The sequence below is a fragment of the Myotis yumanensis genome, unplaced genomic scaffold (assembly GCF_028538775.1).
Source record: "Myotis yumanensis isolate MYYU_CA2020_CCGP unplaced genomic scaffold, mMyoYum1.0.hap1 SCAF_22, whole genome shotgun sequence".
NCBI classification, from domain to species: domain Eukaryota; kingdom Metazoa; phylum Chordata; class Mammalia; order Chiroptera; family Vespertilionidae; genus Myotis; species Myotis yumanensis.
Window position 1 is genome coordinate 558,328 of NW_027223773.1, and position 18,439 is coordinate 576,766.

Here is an 18,439-nt window from a genome sequence, read left to right on the forward strand (position 1 = left end):
GGGGGGCAGCCCGGCTCCCGACATGATTGTCCCCGCACTATATACATCGCTCGGCTTCCGGACTCTGTTGCGTTCTCTACATTCGATAGAAAAGAAAAGGGGGCAGAGTGAAAGAGGGGGGTCAGATGAGAAGAAAACATAAACACACAGACACGCACACAGCCTGGTTTGGGGTTTTCTCTGCCCAATAAATTAAAACAAAACAAAACAAACAAAATAAAACAAAAGGATTCCCCCTGAGGAGCACCGTGCTTTTGAGAAACAGACTCCATTGTGTGAACAGTGCAGCCTAAGACAGGGGAGGGAGGTGACTACACAGCAGCAGCCAAGACTGGAGGAGACATGAGGGGCTCCTGCCTCATCACCAGACACCTCGTCCCAGAGAAATGGCAGAGAAGCAGAAGGTCCACAGGGGGTGACCGGAGGGCCTGCTGTCAGTGCAAGGGCTTCGGCCCCACGGTCCTCGGGTTCCGGTTCCCCACTCCGAAAGGCCGGGTTCCGGAACTCTGAGGCTGAGTCGTAGCACGCGTCTTTGTCCCTTCCCCTCGAGCTCGCGCGCTCGCAGGGAAAGCCGGTCGGCACATTTCCAAACAGAACGCAGTACACATAGGAGCTCATCTCCCCCGGGACCCCACCAGCTAGACTCTGCGAGTTTGGAAAGATACCACCGTCCCTTTCTATAAAGGATTTTATTCTGTCGCCACGGCTGACGCGTTCCGGATCCAAGCCCTGGTGTGGGGAAGAGGAACCGTGTGGGGACTTAGCTCCCGGTACTGTCCCTTCATCGTGCTGAACTCTGTCCGGGAGCCGAGCACGGCGAGAGAGGGGGCCTCTCTGGGGTCCCGGAGCCCTGCACCTGTCAGCTGCCCTGGGGAAGGGGGTCTCAGAGTGGACACACACACCACCCAGCCGGCTGACGAGTCCTGACGAGCTGGCAGGTAAACATTTCAGGGCCCCGCAATCTTCCTGGGAAGGTGGTATTCAACGAGGAGAGAGGTAAACACTCCCCTAACTCCCTCCCCGCAAAGCAGCACACGCCCCTTTCCTTCCCGTGTTGAATGCAAGGAGACACACACACACACACACACACACACACACACACACACACGAGGCAGCACGAGAAAGGGGACTCGGGAATGAATGTTAACGTCAGAATGGTCACCCGGGGCCCTGGCTGGTGTGGCTCAGTGGACAGAGCGTCGGCCTGTGGACTGAAGGGTCCCGGGTTCGATTCCGGTCAAGGGCACATGCCCGGGTGGTGGGCTCCATCCCCAGTGAGGGGCGTGCAGGAGGCAGCTGATCCACGATGCTCTCTCGTCATGGATGTTTCTCTCTCTCCCTCTCCCTTCCTCTCTGAAATCCATTTTTAAAAATATATTTGAAAAAAAGGAAAAGACAGTGGTAGGAGGGTTCAGAGACAGGGATGAGCACCGTGGAGCTGCCGCAGGGCACAGGTGAGTCGAGATATTCCACGGAGCCTCAGGAGACAGGAAACAGCGACAGCAAAGGGCTCCTGTGACACACACGCATGTACACGCATGCACACGCATGCACACACACAGACATCGGGTTCCAGGCTGGCCTCTAATCACCGAGTGTTTTATTGTTAGTGCCCAGGCAGGTTCGAGAAACAGATACACTGAACAGAACACGTTGGTCGTCTTCGTCCGGGAGGGCGAGGAGCTGTGCGGAGGGGCCCCCCCTCACCCCCCACCCCCGGCCCCCCGGACGGTGGCCGTCCCCGGTGGTCGTCGGGGATGGAGCCATGTGGTCTGCGAGCCAGCTTTGGTGAGGACGGGAGCCGGGGTGCTGGAGGAGGGGAGAGTACAGATACCAGTCTCGGGGGGGGGGGGGCCTCGATTCTCCTGTAGGGCCTGGAGGGGGTGCATGTGTGAGAAGTTAGCGGTGGGACCCCATGTTTGTTTCTGGAGGGGTCCCAGCAGTCTCCACCGAGAAGCAGGTGCGTGGGCAGCGAGGGGCGCTCAGGTGTTCTGCTCCGGGGAGCCCCGGGTGAGCGTCCTGGGGGTTATAGCACCAGGAGGAGGCTGCACGTCCGCGGTGGCCGCGCGGTTCCTCGGGGAGACGACGGCCCCCCTCGGCGAGGAGCCCGGGTGCAGGACTGTAAACAGGTCCGGAGGGAACTCGTTGGTGGGAACAGACTCGCGGTGGAGACCTGGGAAAAGACAGCAGCCGACTGAGAGCGGGGGGCAGGGGTGCACCCCAGGAACGGAGACGAAAAGTCGGAACACGAGAGGCCTCGGGCGTCCGCTGGCCGAGGATCTGAGGGATGGACCGCCCGGTGGTCCCCACGGTTACCAGGGAGACCGGGGTCCCTCTGGGGGGCCGGTTCTGAGGCAGCTGGAACAGAGGAAGGCTTCTCCCTTCCCGTTTCTCAAGGCGCCAGTAACACCCCCGGAGAAGGCACTGGCTGGGCAGCACCAGGAGATGGAGGGAAGGGCTCTGCCAGTCGGAGCCCGGCCGCGGGACTGGAGCTGGGACGGAGTTCGGAGGGGGCCCAGGTGCCCAGGAGGCCGGTCTGGTCTTCCCTTCCTCCCCGATGGGATCTTCCGGGCCCCGGGGGCCCCCTCCCGGTTCCACAGAGCAGGGGCCTTAAGGCAGCGACGTCAGCACCATCCCCGGCCAAGCAGCCCCGTCCCGCCGCAGAACTGCACGCGTCATGGCCGGGCTGGTGGGGGGTCCCGGGGTGTCTTTACAGCTCGAGGACTGGGCAGCGACCGTCTCCCGCACGGAGGACCCCGAGGCCCCTGGGAGCACCTGGGCAGGTGGCAGCAGACACGTCCTGGGGACCCGCCTGGGGCTCCGCTTGGACCGAAATGAAGATGCTCCGACGTGAAGATTCAGACGCACCGACGCCTTGGTTGGAGGCAGAGCGACCCGGGCCGTGTGGCTGTGGGTTCCGAGAGTGTGGTCTTGTGCGCGGGAAGGTGAAGAGCGAGCGTGTGGGTCCGACGGCCTCGCCAGACCATCAGCCTGCACGTGGGCCCGTGGGACACAGAGCTCCCCGCGCACACGAGAGAGAAGCAAGGTTCCTAGCCCTTCAGGCCCGGGGCAGCGGATCTGGGCCTCCGCTCTGGACCTTGGCTGACCCTGAAGGTCCAGGGGGAGGGGACGTGCCCAAGTCCCGTCTTCCTTTTAAACTGCTCGGCGAGTGCTCGTTGGATGAGTGAAGGAGACGGCCCGGCCTCCAGGGCAGTGGCGGCGAAAGGCGAGTCCCTCTGTGGGAGCGCCTCCCGTGGGCGTCCGGTCGCGTGAGCACGCACCCGTCACAGAGTGAAGGCGGGCGAAGGATGTGGGTTCCGCCAGGCAAGGTGGCCGCCACCGAGACAGAGCGGGGGCGGGCCCAGCCGGCTACCAGACAGCGGTGCGCCCGGTGTCCTGGCTTCCTGGCGTCCACGGTGAGGCTGTCAGGATGGGGAGTCGCATTCTCGTGCCGCTGGCCGGCCATCGGGCGTCCACGCCGCACGTGTGCCTTCCGGAAGGGCAGCCCACGCTTCTCCCCTCCCCTGGCTGTGAACCGGAGCTCCTGGGAGCCCCCCGGAGGCCGAGGACGGAGCAGGGCAGGTGCCTGGCCGGTGGGTCAGAGGCTCCGAAGGAAACCTACACGGAGAAGCAGCCCGAGGAGCAGCCCGTGGACGTGTGAGCAGATGGAAAAGAAAAAACAACAGCCAACAAACCAAAAGGACAAAAGGAAAATAAATAGGCAAACGGGAGGGGAAAAAACAAACAAAACAGAAACAAAAACCCAAAACTAAAAACTAAAAAAGTAGGGTTTATTGGTGCTCGTGTGCGTGAAAGGAGAGGGCTCAGGACTGAGCGCCGTCTGTCTCCAAAGGCTGTGATGTCACCGTGGGAGGCTGTGATGTCACCGTGGGAGGCTGTGATGTCACAGTGGCGGGAAGCTGTGATGTCACCGTGGTGGGAGGCTGTGATGTCACCGTGGTGGGAGGCTGTGATGTCATGGTGGGGGGCCTGGCGGCTTCTGAGCCCGGCACCTGCTTCCTCTCTCCAGCTTCATCTTTGCCATTTTTTTTTTAAAAAACCTTTTACAGATCGACTTAAACATTTTTTTTTTCTTTTAAACCACATGCTTCTTTTTCTGGGCTCCAGCCAGATCTCGGGAGGGGTGTGGGGGGAGCGTTGGCAGTGGCTTTGGGTCCGGAGGGGTGTTCCGAAGTCCCGGGAGCGCCGCCTCCCTGGATGTCCCCGTGAGCCCGTCTTTCTCAGAGATGCTCCTGAGAATCGCGTGGGCTTGGCGGACGCGTCTGCCGCCTTCCCAACCGTCCCCAGCGAGCCCCGGAGTCCCTCGCTGAGACGAGGAACGAAGGGGAAAGGCCCGGCGTCATCTGCTCGTCTTCCCCCCAAAGTCACGAGAGGAGGCCGGCGAAGGGATGCTGGGGACACGCGTCCCCCGACGAAGTTCTCAAAGGTGCAGCACCGAGGAGCCCTCCGCCTTCCCGTGCCTCCACCCCCTCCCCGGGGGCCACGGCTGGGGTGGGGGAGGGCGGAGGGGTGCGCACGGAGCCGCTGCCAGCGTCCGTCCTGCCGTTTGCCCGCCCGTCCGGGGTGACGGGGCCCGCGGGGCCCTCAGAGCGTGGCCTGGAGGTTGGGGTCCAGGATGGTCTCTCGATCCGGGGACTCGATGTAGTTGGCAGCCTCCTGCAGCTTCAGCAGCATGGCCATCTGAGAGGGGCAGAGAGGGGGACTCGTGAGAGCGGGGACGCCGGTCCCGCCCAGAGAAGGGGGCGTTAAAAAGTCTCCACATTGCCCCGGCCGCGGTGGCTCGGCTGGTCGGGCGCCGACCTATGAACCAGGAGGTCACGGTTCGATTCCCGGTCAGGGCACACGCCCGGCGACCCCTGCACCAAAGGGTGGCCGGTTCGATTCTGGGTCCGGGCTGGTGCTGGGGTGCAGGCTCAGGCCCGTACCCCCCAGGGCCGGGCCCATCCTGCCCCCCCCCCCACCCCGCCCTCCGCCCTCAGGGAACGCGGGGAGGCCTCCATCCTGCCACGCTCTCCGCTCTGACCTCAGGGTGCTCCCCACTCACCAGAGGGTCCGACTCCAGGGAACTTGGGGTGCAGTCTTTGACCGTCCTGTCCTCGGGGGGCGAGGCGGTGCTGTGAGGGCCCACGGTGGGCGGGGGCAGGTGGTACAGCTTGGACTGGTCCTGCTGGGCTGAGGGCCAGGGGAGCGTGTCCCGGACCCACTCCACCGGGTCCTCCCAGGCGGCTTTCTGTCCGTGGACCTGGGGAGAGGGAGAGGGAGAGGGGCGGCGGGGAGAGGGACCCCGGATCAGAGGCGCGGCCACACAGTCTCCCGGCCCGGCCAGTCCTGCCCCGGATGCACACCCTGAGCTCCGATCCCATGGAATTTTCTCCGAGTTCCCCAACCGGAGTGCGAATCGGTAAAACCGTTTTGGAGGACATCAGGACCGAACACGTGCAAACCTTAGGACCCCACAATTGTACTTTCCACACGGGAAACTCTTTTGCTTCAGAAATAAACGCCTTTAGATTTTTTTGGACTTTGTCCGGCCGGCGTGGCTCAGGGGTTGAGCGTCAACCTGTGAACCAGGAGGTCCTGGTTCGATTCCCGGTCAGGGCACATGTCCCGGTTGGGGGCTCCATCCCCAGTGTGGGGTGTGCAGGAGGACGCCGGTCCATGATTCTCTCTCATCATGGATGTTTCTATCTCTCTCTCCCTCTCTCTTCCTCTCTGAGATCAATAAAGATCTATATTTTAAAAAAGAGAAAAAAGGAAGAAATTCTGCCGCCCTGGGAGGGGACGGCCTGAGCCCGGGGAAGGGCGGGGCCGCGGGCTGGGCTCACCTTGAGGCCGTCCTTGGCCCCCTCCTGCAGGTAGGGGATGATGGAGTTGTTCCACAGGTCGATGAACCAGGTCCGGAAGTCCTCGATGCCGATGGGGCAGGACAGGAAGAAGCAGGGGCCTAGGAGAAGCGGGGGGCTGTGCAGGGGGCCGAGCGCCCGGCCGCCCCCGGCCCCCGCCTCTCTGACGCCCTCACACCGGGCCGGGACAACGGGCGTTCCCGGGGGGCCGTTCTGAGGTTGCTCCAGAGCGGGGGGCAGAGAGGACGTCCCTCCCGTGCTCCATCCGTCGTGGGGGACACAGAGGGAGGGGCTCGGCGTTCCGAAGGCTGGCGGATTCACCCGGAGCACAGGGCTAACCGAGCTAGGACAGCTCAAGAGACTCGGAGGTTCTAGTCTGAAGGTTGTCACGCCGCCGCCGTGGTGCCCAAGACCCCAGGGGGGCCCGGCCGGCGTGGCTCAGGGGTTGAGCACCGGCCCAGGAACCGGGAGGTCCCGGTTCGATTCCCCGTCAGGGCACATGCCGGGCTGTGGGCTCGATGCCCAGTGGGGGGCCGGGCAGGAGGCAGCCGGTCCATGATTCTCTCTAATCATGGATGTTTCTCTCTCCCTTCCTCTCTGAAATCAATAAAGACACGTTTAAAAAAAAAAAAAAAAGGGCCCGGGAAAAAGGGGAGCTCCTCACAGGGGGCCTGGCGGGGAGGGGAGGGGAGCCATAGCTGCTGCCCCCGGAGGTGGGGGAGGGGGGGAGAGGAATGGGGGAGGGGGGAGGGGGGGGCGCGCACCGATGAGGAAGTCGGAGGTGCTGTGCTTCTCCAGGAAGGTGTGCAGGTGGTACCAGAGCTTGGGCACCCAGTCCAGCACCCGCAGCAGCTCCTCCTTGTTGGCGTTGACGTCGCTGTCCGACTCCAGCAGCTTCCGCCGCAGGTAGCGCACCAGGAAGCCGTTGGCCGGCTCCACGTTGTTGGAGAAGGTCAGCATCCTGTGGCCGGCACGGGGCAGCGGTCAGAGCGGCCACGGGGGCGCCGTGGGGTCCGGTCCGTCCCCTGCCGGCCTGTCCCTCCCGCGAGTGCCCTCCGGGTTTCGTCTCGGGTCACAGAGGGGTCAGCTGACCTCGGGGCAGCGGTCATGGGCAGGCAGAGCTGGTTCTCCGGCCAGGGACCCTCCTCGGACAACCGGCCGAGCAGGGGTGCGGGTAGTAATCCCTTTCCCTCCCCTCCCTCTCCCCTCCCCTCTCCTCTCCCCCAGGGCCCACGTCAGCCCCGATTCCCTCTTCCCAGCCCAGACGGCCCTAGATGGCTCTCAGGCCATGTCCTGGGACAGAACGAGTATATCGACTCGGGGCCCCACGCTCACCTGAAGCTCAGGTGGAGGCCGTGATTGGGGGTCATTTTCACGGGCTGATTCGTGGTCCCGATGATGTAGGGACTGAGGGGAGAGAGCGCGTGAAAGGATGTGCTGAGAGGCCGGGGGACGCGTGCGCCGGCCGTGGGCACTGCCCGAGGAGGGGCACCGGCTGGCCCCCCCCTCCCCCGTCCGGCCCCGCCCCCCTGCTCACCACTTGTGGTACTTGCAGGTGAGGGCCCCGTTGACCAGCTCGCTGATGGAGCCGGCCTCGCTCAGGTCGTCCAGCAGGATCACCAGGGGCACGTCCCCCACCCCCGTGTCCCGGTCTATCTGGTTGGCCAGGTTAGAGAGATAGAGCTGCAGATCCTGGAACAGCAGGGGGCGGGGGCGGGGGGGGCAGGGGTCAGCACTCAGGCTGTGTTAGCCCTGGACCTCCCTGGACCCCAGGCCCCCCGACACCGGACATGTGGCTGCAGACGCAGGGGCCGCGGCAGGTAAGTGAAGGCTCCAGAGCCGCCCTCCTCGGCCGCGGCCCCCAGGCCCACAGAGGCGGGGACGGCCACAGGAAGTGGGTTTCCAGGGGTTGGCACCCGGACCTGCCTCCCCCCTCCCGAGGGAGAAACAGGATCGGAGCAGGGCCCCGTCCTCAGCTAATGCCCAGCCCTTCCTCCCAGAAAGCCCAGGGCCAGGGAGCTACACTGAGAGCGGGGAGGGAAGGGAAGGGAGGGATGGGGTGGAAATGGGGGGTGTGGCTCGAGGAGCCGACAGGCAAGGGGAGTGTGTGTGGGGAACGGAGCCTGGAAAGAGAGGTTTAGCCCGGCCAGCAGGCAAAGCTCAGGGGCTGAGCGTCAACCTAGGAACCAGGAGGTCAGGGTTCGACGCCCGGTCAGGGCACAGGCCCGGGTTGTGGGCTGGATCCCCAGTGTGGGGCGTGCAGGAGGCGGCCGATCCATGATTCTCTCTCATCATTAATGCTTCTGTCTCTCTCTCCCTCTCCCTTCCTCTCTGGAATCAATAAAAATTTAGAAAGAAAGAGAGGTCTAGAACAGGGGTTGGGACAGGGAGGGGGCAGGAGGAGGAAGACAGAGGCAGAAGTGGGAAGGGGTTGGAGACAGAGGAAAGGGGCCAAAACAAGGGGGGAGGGGGGCGGGTGCAGGAGAGGCGGGCGGGGCAGAGGGAAGGGGCCCCCCAACAAGGGGGGAGGGGGTGCGGGTGCAGGAGAGGCGGGCGGGGCAGAGGGAAGGGGTCCCCCAACAAGGGGGGAGGGGGTGCGGGTGCAGGAGAGGCGGGCGGGGCAGAGGGAAGGGACCCCCCAACAAGGGGGGAGAGGGCGGGTGCAGGAGAGGGCGCCCGGAGCCCACCTTGCAGGAGAGCTGGTGCATGTTGAAGGTGCTGACGATGCCCTCGGTGACCTCGCGGCCGGAGCGCTCCACCAGGTACTCGGCCAGCCGGTTGGTCAGGTAGGTCTTGCCGGTGCCGCTGGGGCCCGAGAGGACCAGGCGCCGGTGCTTGAGCAGGAGGCTGACGTAGTGCTGCATCATGGGCTTGGGGATCAGCGTCTCGAACACCAGGCTGTCCACGCACTTCTCCTTCAGACCTGGGCGGGCCCCACCGCGTGAGTCTCGGAGGGGGGGCCCCCCAGGGCGTCTCCCTCCGCATCGGGGAGCCCAGAGCTCCAGGCCATGCGCCCCGGGCTCCACAGGAAGCCCCTAACCCTGACCGAGGGCTGAGCACCTGGGTGGTGTTTTTAGGGACTGGCTGTGAGCTACAGGTCGTGGGTGGACTTGGCAGAAATTCCCCTGGGAACCCGGCTGGCGTGGCTCAGTGGGTGAGCATCAACCTAGGAACCAGGAGGTCAGGGTTCGATTCCCGGTCAGGGCATGTGCCCAGGTTGCGGGCTCCATCCCCAGTAGAGGGTGTGCGGGAGGCAGCCGGTCCATGATTCTCTCTCATCACTGATGTTTCTCTCTCCCCCTCCCCTCCCTTCCTCTCTGAAATCAATAAAAACATATTTTTAAAAATATATGTATTTTCCATCCGTGTTAGTTGCACCCCAGGGTGACTGCACCGAGATCCCCAGCGATCGCTGCTGAAGGAACACGCGGTGGGGGGCCAGCCGACCCGCCTCCCCGTCCGTCCCACCTCCTCGTCCCGCCGCAGCCACGGGCAAGGCTGACCTTTGAGGGAGACCGAGATGTTATTGACCCCTCGGCGGCAGGGCGGCATCTCGGGGGGCTCGGCGTCCAGCACCCGCTTCACGTGGCTGATGCTGTAGCCGTGGATGGACTCGGTGCTGAGCCCCAGGGTGGAGGCCGGGTCCATCTTGGAAATATAGTCCTGACCGCGGAGGGGGAAGGAGGCGGCGGTGAGGCCCCGAGGGGAGACGACACACACGCCCGAGCCCGAGAAACACCAACGTCGGGGGGGGGGGGGACACGGGAGACGGCGAGGGAGGGGCGGGCGGGGTTCCCACTCGGCATGTCCCGGGGAGGGAGCCAAGCTCCCCAGGCCACCCCCTCCCCCAGCACGAGCACCCCCTTTACCTGGAACACCTGAAAGACGGCCTCGTCCAGCATCTTCCAGTCGACCTTCCCGCTGACCTTGCTGCACCCCAGGAAGAACTCCTGCTGCTTCAAGTCCTGCGGGGCCGACGCAGAAGCCCGTGAGCCCGGGAGGGCGACCCCGAGGACAGGGAGCCCCGGACCATCCTCGGGCGTGGACCTCTCCGGTTTTGGGGGTGTCGGGGGGAGGCCAGGTTTTCTCAGAAAAGCATGGGTGTCGCCGGCCTGGCGCCCGAGGCTCTTACCCCTCGGATGATGTGCTGCGGCGGCATCCTGACCACCACCCGCAGGGTGGCCTCCGCGCTGGGGCCACAGGTGCTGATGCCGTCCATCGGGGACAGGTCTGCGGGCAGCGAGCGGGGCCGTTGGCGCCAGGGCCACCCCCAGGCTCCCCCGAGCCGCCTCCCAGACACCCTCCTTCCCACCTGACTCTTTATTTTTAAAAATATATTTTTTAGGGCCCCGGCCAGCTGGGCTCAGCGGATAGCGCGTCGGCCGGCGGACGGAAGGGTCCCAGGCTCGATTCCGGTCAAGGAATGTGTATTTGAAAATATATATTTTTATCGATCTCAGAGAGGAAGGGAGAGGGAGAGAGAGAGAGAAACATCCATGACGAGGGAGAATCCTTCATCGGTTGCCTCCTGCACGCCCCCCCCACTGGGGATCCAGCCCACCACCCGGGCATGTGACCTTGACCGGAATCGAACCGTGACCTCCTGGTTCATAGGTCGACGGTCATCCACCAAGCTACGCCGGCCGGGCTCACAGAGAGGAACGGGACGTCCCCCCCAAACAGTCAACGAGGCCCTTGTGTCTCGGGGCGCAGGCTCTGTGTGGTGTGGGCCGCCCCCTTCCCTTCCCCCGGGGACAGGCCTCCTCCCAGCGGTACCTGCGTCCGCGAGGCTCGGGCTGAAGGAGTGGGTGAGCGCCAGGCCCAGCGAGCGGCGAGGGGACGAGAGGGCGGACGACCCAGGGACCTGCCCTGGCGCGGAGCCCGACGAGGGGCCCGGGGCGACCTTCAGCCGGTCGTTCTCGGCCTTGAGCAGGTCCACCTCCAGCTGCGGCCAGAAGAGACAGGGTCGGGGCCGGGGCCGGGGCTGGACGGAGGGGCCGGGCCCCCGGCCGCCCCGCCGCCCACACTGACCTGCATGTTGTGCATGGTCTCCCGGAGCTGGTCCAGCTGGTGGGCCGAGTTCAGGGCCTCCAGGCGGATGTCCGTCAGCTTCATCTCCTTCTCCCACAGCTCCGAGCGCAGCTCCGACACCTCCTTCTTCTCCGGCTCCTCCTCCTCGCCGGCGAGGAACAGCCTGGGGTGGGGGGCCGTGTGCACGGGGCCCCTGCAAGGGAAGCGAGCGAGCGTCAGTCTGGCCGGCGTGGCTCAGGGGTTGAGCGTTGACCTATGAACCGGGAGGTCAGGGTTCGATTCCCGGTCGGGGCACAGGCCCGGGTTGCGGGCTCGATCCCCAGTGCGGGGCGTGCAGGAGGCAGCCGATCCGTGATTCTCTCTCATCATGGATGTTTCTATCTCTCTCTCCCTCTTGCTTCCTCTCTCAAATCAATAAAAATATATTTAAAAAATAAAAATGAGCCCTAGCCGGTTTGGCTCAGTGGATAGAGTGTCGTCAGCCTGCGGACCAAAGGGTCCCAGGTTCGATTCCGGTCAAGGGCACGTCCCTCGGTTGCGGGTTCCCCAGCCCTGGTCGGGGCGCGTGCAAGAGGCAGCCAATCCATGTGTCCCTCTCACATCGATGTTTCTCTCCGTCTCTCCCTCTCCCTTCTACTCTCTCTGAGAATCAATGGAGAAACGTCCTCGGGTGAGGATACCGGTTACCGAGTAACTGAGAGCTCGGCTGGTTGGCGTGGTGTCCCCTGCCTCTGGTGGTCAAAGGTGCCAGGGAGGGGTCCCCGGTGGGTCTGAGGGGCCCGGGCAGAGGTCTGCGGGAGGCACCGTGTGCCCAGGATCTGCTGGGCTGATGGCCAGCTCTGGCCGGGGGTTCGCACAGGCGCGGGGCCGGGGCCAGCACTCACTCGGGGGCGTCGCCGCCCGCGGAGGACGAGGCGGAGGACTTGATGGAGGGCGAGGCGGTCTCGGTGGCCCCGTGCTGCAGTTTGGGGGACGAGGGGGCGGAGGAGTCGGGAGTGGCGATCTCCTCGATGTCGGAGTAGGAGGACGCGGACTTGGGGCCCTTCTTGATGCTGAAGGCTTTGTTGAAGGAACTCCGAAGCTGGAATAGAGCAGAGCCGGGCAGAGGGAGGTCAGGACTCCGCGCGCAGGGAGACCGCGGGGTGCGGGGCGGTCGGTCGGGGGCGTCGGAGACGGAGGGTCACCGGGAAGGGCCCCGCTGCTGCCACTGGCCCCCCCATCTCCAGGGCTTCGCTCGACTCAGGGACCTGAGCAGAGGGGCCTAGAAATCAGGGCTGAGCCCTGGCCAGGGGGGCTCCGTGGACAGAGTGCCAGCCCACGGACTGAAGGGTCCCGGGTTTGATCCCCGGTTCAGGGCGCATGCCCGGGCTGTGGGCTCGGTCCCCAGGGGAGGGCTCGGTCCCAGCCCACATGCATCCTCTCCCTTCCTCTCTGAAATCAATAAAAATATATATATTTTTTAAAAAAGCAAGCAATCAGGGCCGAGATATAGGGGGGGTCTGGCTGGCGGCTGTGGCGGACGGGGAAATTCATGGGGCTTCTCTTGCCCCTGGGGGAGCTGGGAGGAACAGGGACACCCCCAGGGCCACAGGGGACACCCCATGGCGACCCAGTCACCGCCGCCGCCTGCAGAGACCACTGCCTGTGCCACCCGGCCTCGCTCCCTGGGGCCCGGGTCCAGCTCTGACCAGGTGCAGCGGACCAGAATCTCTACACCTGTCGGCCCGAAACTGCCCAGGTGGTTCTGTGGACACGGACAGAACAGGGGTGTCCACAGATGTTTCCTTTAACGTCTCTGTGCTCAGCACAGCACAGACGGGGGTGGCGGGGGGAACCCACCCGGTCAGGGCTCTCTACCTTCCCCGCTCACAGCCCCCGGAATAAGGGACGCTTCCCGGCCTCTCCTCGCAGCACGGGGGACGCTGTCCTGGGACCATAGCGTGGGGGGGGGGTCTCAGGTGGCGATCAGAGCGTGGGGGCTGGGGTGTGAGCTCCAGGGGCCAACCAGGGTCCTGCGGTCCCACACCCGCTCACATGCATCCACACGCATGCACACCACACGGGGACACGGATGGAAGGGTGGGCGGCGAGACGGAGTGAAGGCGGGGGTGGGGGGGCGGGGGTCGAAGGCCGCGGGGGATGAGAGTAGACCAGACCTTTGGGACAGTGAGAAGGGTCAAGAAGGGGAATCTGCCCTGGCTGGTGTGCCTCAGTGGATAGAGCGTCAGCCCGCAGACCGAAGGGTCCCGGGTTCGATTCCCGGTCAAGGGCACATGCCCAGGTTGCAGGCTCGATCCCCAGTGTGGGGCGTGCAGGAGGCAGCCGGTCCGTGATTCTCTCTCATCATGGATGTTTCTCTCTCTCTCTCTCCCTCTCCCTTCATCTCTGAAATCAATAAAAATATATTTAAAAAACACACACACTCACACACAACAAAAACAAGAAAGATCGCTTTCAGGGCAGGAGTCAGTTTGATGGATGCTGTGACCAGGGGCAGATGGGGTCGGGGGACAGACCGGGACCGTGACCTTCCCATGGGCCCCTCCTCTTGCTGGGGATTTCGGGGGGCGGGCAGCCGTGGCCGGACCATGCAGTAGGGGGAGCCGGGAGCTCGGGGGGGATCGTCATGGTTAGTTTTACGAGCGGCCGGTCGGTCTTTGGGGGGCAGAGCTGCCGTGGAAATGGGGGGTCATGGCGCAGGAAAGAGAAGACAGGGGAGGGGGAACCACGTCTCTTACCTCATAGACCTGGAAAAAAATGGGGATGTGAAGTCAGCGTTTGGAAGGGGGGGGAGAGAGAAGAAGCAACACTTAATCACGTGTCCCGCCCGGCAGGTCCCTGCCTGCTTTACACACACAGGTCTGGGGGCCAGTCCTACGGACCGGGGCCGCGAGCAGGGAGCCCGCACAGGGACCCCTCCCTACCGCCGGCCGCGGGGGACGGGACGGTCAGCCACGGGCAGCGGAGGGTCACCCGGGGGAAATGAAACCCGGCCCTCTCTGGGCCCTGTGGCTCTGGAAGGAATCGGAAAGTTCCACCGACACCTCTCCGGGAAGCGGAAGACACGGTCCCGGGAGCATGTACAGGGCGTCTCAAAATTCACGCAAGATTTGAATTCTGCGTGAGCATTAACAACAACAACAAAAATAAAAGCCTAACTTTACTTGGTTTATTGAATCAGATTCTAATATCTGTGGCCCTTTGATTTCAATCCCTTCCATTTGATAAGCATGACCAAGTACCAATGACGGCCCAGGAGCAGGCACAAGGAAGACCAATGAAGACCGCGGCTTTGCGTCTGTGCCAGCAGAACCGTGGAGGCCATTGACCCGATATGCTATTCCATACATAACCCTAGACTGTGTCCTTTATGAATCAATAAAAAATTTGCAATTTTTAATTATAAACCTGTGTTTTCTATCAAAATTACTTCTTGCGTGAATTTTGGGACACCCTATAGCATGAATGGCTCTGTTTGGGATTCTTCCCTCCACACCATGGCCGGAGGGGGGCGGGGACCCCAGGGCACCCCTTCTGCCGACAAACATCTGCACTGACCCGTGAGGAGAGCCCGGGAAGCAGCCCCGGGCGGCCGGAGGGGCGGCCTCGGGACACGTGGGGAAGGACGGGAAGGAGTTAGCACAGTGGTCGGCAAACTGGTCAGTCCACAGAGCCAAATATCAACAGGACGACTGAACTTTCTTTTGAGAGCCACATTTTTTAAACTGAAACTATAGAGGTAGGTCCATTGTTATTAACTTAATGAGGGGACCCCTAAGCTGGCCTTTGCTAAAAACGTCCTCAATCTGACGGAGGTACGTTCGCTGAGGTCGACCCCTTCCAACTCTCCCATCCACACTCGCCTGGTACACCTGTTTCGTCTCCTTTCCGAAAACCGACTTCTGCGCACGGGCCACGAAGTTTCAATCGCACTGTACGTGCGCCCCCGCACGTGGTATTTTGTGGAAGAGCCACACTCAAGGGGCCAAAGAGCCGCCTGTGGCTCGCGAGCCGAGGTTTGCCAACCACTGAGCTAGCAGAACCCGCTCCGAGCAGGCGTGACCTTGGGGCCTGGCGATCCAGGGGACCGAGTCTCGGTGACTCCTGGGAGGACCCGCGCCCGGGCTGAGGGGCAGGGGGAGGTGGCGCCACGCTCTACCCGTCCCGGTGCCCCAGCCCCCCGACCCTTCACCCACCCAGCTCTTCTTCTTCTTCTTCTTGGCGTCAGCGTCCTTGCCGCTGCCGATGCTCGAGTGGCTGGTGATGCTGTTGAGGCTGGAGATGCTGTCGGAGGAGTTCTGCCGCTTGATCCGCAGCTCTGGGGGCGGGGACGAGGGGGGCAGGGACAGGCTGGGTCACAGACGTGGGGCGCAGGCAAGGCCGGGCCGGGAGGTGGGGGAGAGGGAGCCGCCCAACCCCCGGGCCCGCATATTCCCGTCTGGGTCACGCTTTTTGTTGTTGCTGATTAATCCTCACCCCAGGATAATTTCCCATTGATTTTTAGGGAGAGTGGGAGAGAGAGGGAGAGACAGAGAGAAACACACCGACGGGTTGCCTCCTGCACGTGCCCCGTCCAGGGCCCTTCCTCTCACCTCTCCCTGCCCCCCCCCCCCCACCCCCCTGGCCTGCGGCTGGCTCTCCTACCTTTCGGCGTGGCCTCCGAGGCGTTGAGGGCTCCCTGGATGACGGCCTGGGCCTCTGAGTTCTTCTTCTTCAGGAAGTCAATGGTTTCTCGCAGATCCAGCAACTCGGTGTCCTGAGAGAGACATGGAACAGTGTCGTTGGCTGGGATCAGAGCACCTACTGTGTGTTGGGTGATAAGATGGGCACCTACTATGTGCCGGGTGGTAGGAGGGGCACCTACTATGTGCTAGGTGATAGGGTGGGCCCCTACTATGTGCTGGGTGGTAGGATGGGCACCTGCTGTGTCCTAGGTGATAGGATGGACACCTACTGTGTGCCTGGCGGTAGGAGGGACACCTACTGTGTCCTAGGTGATAGGATGGGCACCTACTGTGTGCTGGGTGGTAGGATGGGCACCTACTGTGTGCTGGGTGGCAGGAGGGGCACCTACTGTGTGCCGGGCGGTAGGAGGGGCACCTACTGTGTGCTGGGTGGCAGGAGGGGCACCTACTGTGTGCTGGGTGGCAGGATGGGCACAGGTGTCCTATCAGTCATGCCACAGGGAATGGGGAATGGGGACGGCTTTATTAAGGGAAGGTTGAGAGTTCAGGGTGACAGAGGGAGAACCGGGCATGGGGCACTCGGCCCCTCACCTTCTCCTCGGCCGTCTCCGCCAGGTGCCGCAGGCGGGAAGTCATGTTCACCAGGCTCTGCTCGAACGCCGCCACCAGGTTCGCCTGGAACAAGGACACAGGGGGCCCTGAGGCTGGAGGACGGGGGTGGGGGTGGGGGGCGGGGGAGACTGACAGGGACGTAGTTTAGCGGATCTCCCGTCTCAGAGCTGACACACTTCTTGGGGACTTTGAAATAGAGATCTCCCTGAACGGATGAGGCCCACTCAGACTCCTTCTGGGGGGAACCAGCTTCTTTTTTGTTAAATTTTTTATGTTTATTGATGACAGAGAGGAAGGGAGAGAGAGAGAAACATCCACGATGAGAGAGAATCATGGACCGGCTGCCTCCTGCACGCCCCACACTGGGGATGGAGCCCGCAACCCGGGCCTGTGCCCTGACCGGGAGTCGAACCCTGACCTCCTGGTTCACAGGTCGACGCTCAACCACTGAGCCACGCCGGCCGGGCTCCTGACGGGAGCTGAGGAACCGCCCCGGGGGGGTCTGGCATCGCGCCTCCCGCCTGAGGACAGGGCCACGACCTCAGCAAGACTTGGCCTCGAAAATGCAGAACCTGGGCCGTCGGGGCTCTTGGCTTGTTCCGTTTTAAGCCAAAGGGAACTTCCTGTTCCAGGAGAAATCGGCCCCTGAATTCATGTCCTTGGCCCCCGCCCAGCCCGACAGCGCGATGGCCCGCAGCCTGTGGGCGGCGAGTGAGCAGAACACCCCTGTTCCCTCCGGGGCGCCTCCCCCGCCAGTGTCTCCCGGGCGTGAGCCTCCTGGGCTGAGCAGGCTCTGGCCCCGCCGCCACCTCGGTGCGTGGGGTGCAGGGAGGGCGGGGGACTTCTCATATAGATCACAGTTCTAATAAGTTCCCACGAGCAGAAAAAAGCACTTAATACGAGCTTCAAGCAAAGCATGTGCAACAGATCCATCGAGGGCTCGGGCTGCCCGGCCGGTGTGGCTCAGTGGGTGAGCATCGACCTATGAGCCCGGAGGTCAGGGTTCGATTCCCGGTCGGGGCACAGGCCCGGGTTGCGGGCTCCATCCCCACGGTGGGGCGTGCAGGAGGCAGCCGGTCCATGATTCTCTCTCATCATGGATGTTTCTCTCTCTCTCTCTCTCTCTCTCCCTTCCTCTCTCTGAAATCCATAAAACATATATTTTAACAAATAAATAAATGGAAGGCTTGGGGATGAGAGAAGAAAGAGAGCGGCCAGTGTGAGAAGGGACGGCTGTTGAAAAAAAACGGGAAACACGGAAGGTCCTGGCGAGGGGTCTCCTCCCGGACTCGGAGGCGAGAGCCCGGGGCCGACAGCTGTGCTCCCCGGGGAGGAAGGAGAGGAAGCGGAGACACGGCCCCTCCCGTGCGAGCGAGCCAGCGCTTGGATCGCTCCCCGGATCCGGCTCAGCTGGTGTTTACAGCTTTGGGGGAAAATGAGTCTTATGTTCTCAGCTGGGCCACGCGGGACAAGCGACTGCAGCCGGGCCAGGGCGGGCGGCCTCGTCTCTCCCCGTCTCCCGGGGTGGGGAGGCCAGGTCTGAAGAAACAAGACGATGCTCGCCTGGCCCGGCCGGCGTGGCTCAGGGGTTGAGCTTCGGCTCAGGAATCAATAGGTCAGGGTTCGATTCCCCGTCAGGGCTCAAGCCCGGGTTACGGGCTCCATCCCCAGGGTGGGGTGTGCAGGAGGCAGCCGATCCATGATTCTCGCTCATCATTGATGTTTCTCTCTCCCTCCCTCTCTCTCTCTCTCTCCCTCTCCCTTCCTCTCTGAAATCAATAAAAAAAATATTTAAAAAATCCGAAGACAGTCTCTACTGATTCCTGCCCATGGCCGATGGCTTGGCTGTGCCCACCTCCACCCAGAACCGCTGATAACAACCCCGTTCTTTCTCTGGGGAATCCAAGGCCATCGGGCGAGAACCCTTCCACACGTATGGCTTAGCCGGGGGGCAGAACAGTTCTTAATAAAAATCGAGACTCCGAGCCAGGGGGGCCGAGCCCCAAACCCGGCCTGTTCCCTTGGCGTCTAAGCCCCGGGGAGCCCCCCCCCCCCCCCCCCGTCCCGGGCAGGGCCCCACTCACGTTGGCGGACAGCTGTGACGTCAGGGTGGCCACCTTCTCCTGCGAGGACTCCAGCTCCCGGCGGAGCTTGCGGATTTGCTGTGAGAAGGAGGAGAGAGACAGCTTAGGTGGCGGGAGGGGGAGGCCCGGGGGACGTGGCGTGGAGGGTGTCAGCGAGCGGGAG

General features: G+C 63.3%; 1 protein-coding gene across 1 annotated transcript in view; it reads right to left on the reverse strand.

Annotated features, from left to right (window-relative positions):
* Window positions 1-1,583: 1,583 nt before the first annotated feature.
* Window positions 1,584-18,439, reverse strand: part of NAV1 (neuron navigator 1) — a 95,954-nt gene continuing 79,098 nt past the window's right edge. The window contains 17 exon segments of the mRNA XM_070401389.1: window positions 1,584-4,701; window positions 5,066-5,263; window positions 5,847-5,965; window positions 6,629-6,825; window positions 7,200-7,271; window positions 7,402-7,556; window positions 8,552-8,787; window positions 9,368-9,527; window positions 9,734-9,829; window positions 9,997-10,094; window positions 10,641-10,809; window positions 10,896-11,088; window positions 11,780-11,976; window positions 15,092-15,213; window positions 15,540-15,651; window positions 16,172-16,255; window positions 18,277-18,354. Of these exon segments, the coding sequence (XP_070257490.1) occupies window positions 4,606-4,701; window positions 5,066-5,263; window positions 5,847-5,965; window positions 6,629-6,825; window positions 7,200-7,271; window positions 7,402-7,556; window positions 8,552-8,787; window positions 9,368-9,527; window positions 9,734-9,829; window positions 9,997-10,094; window positions 10,641-10,809; window positions 10,896-11,088; window positions 11,780-11,976; window positions 15,092-15,213; window positions 15,540-15,651; window positions 16,172-16,255; window positions 18,277-18,354 (2,382 nt within the window). The 3' untranslated portion in view covers window positions 1,584-4,605.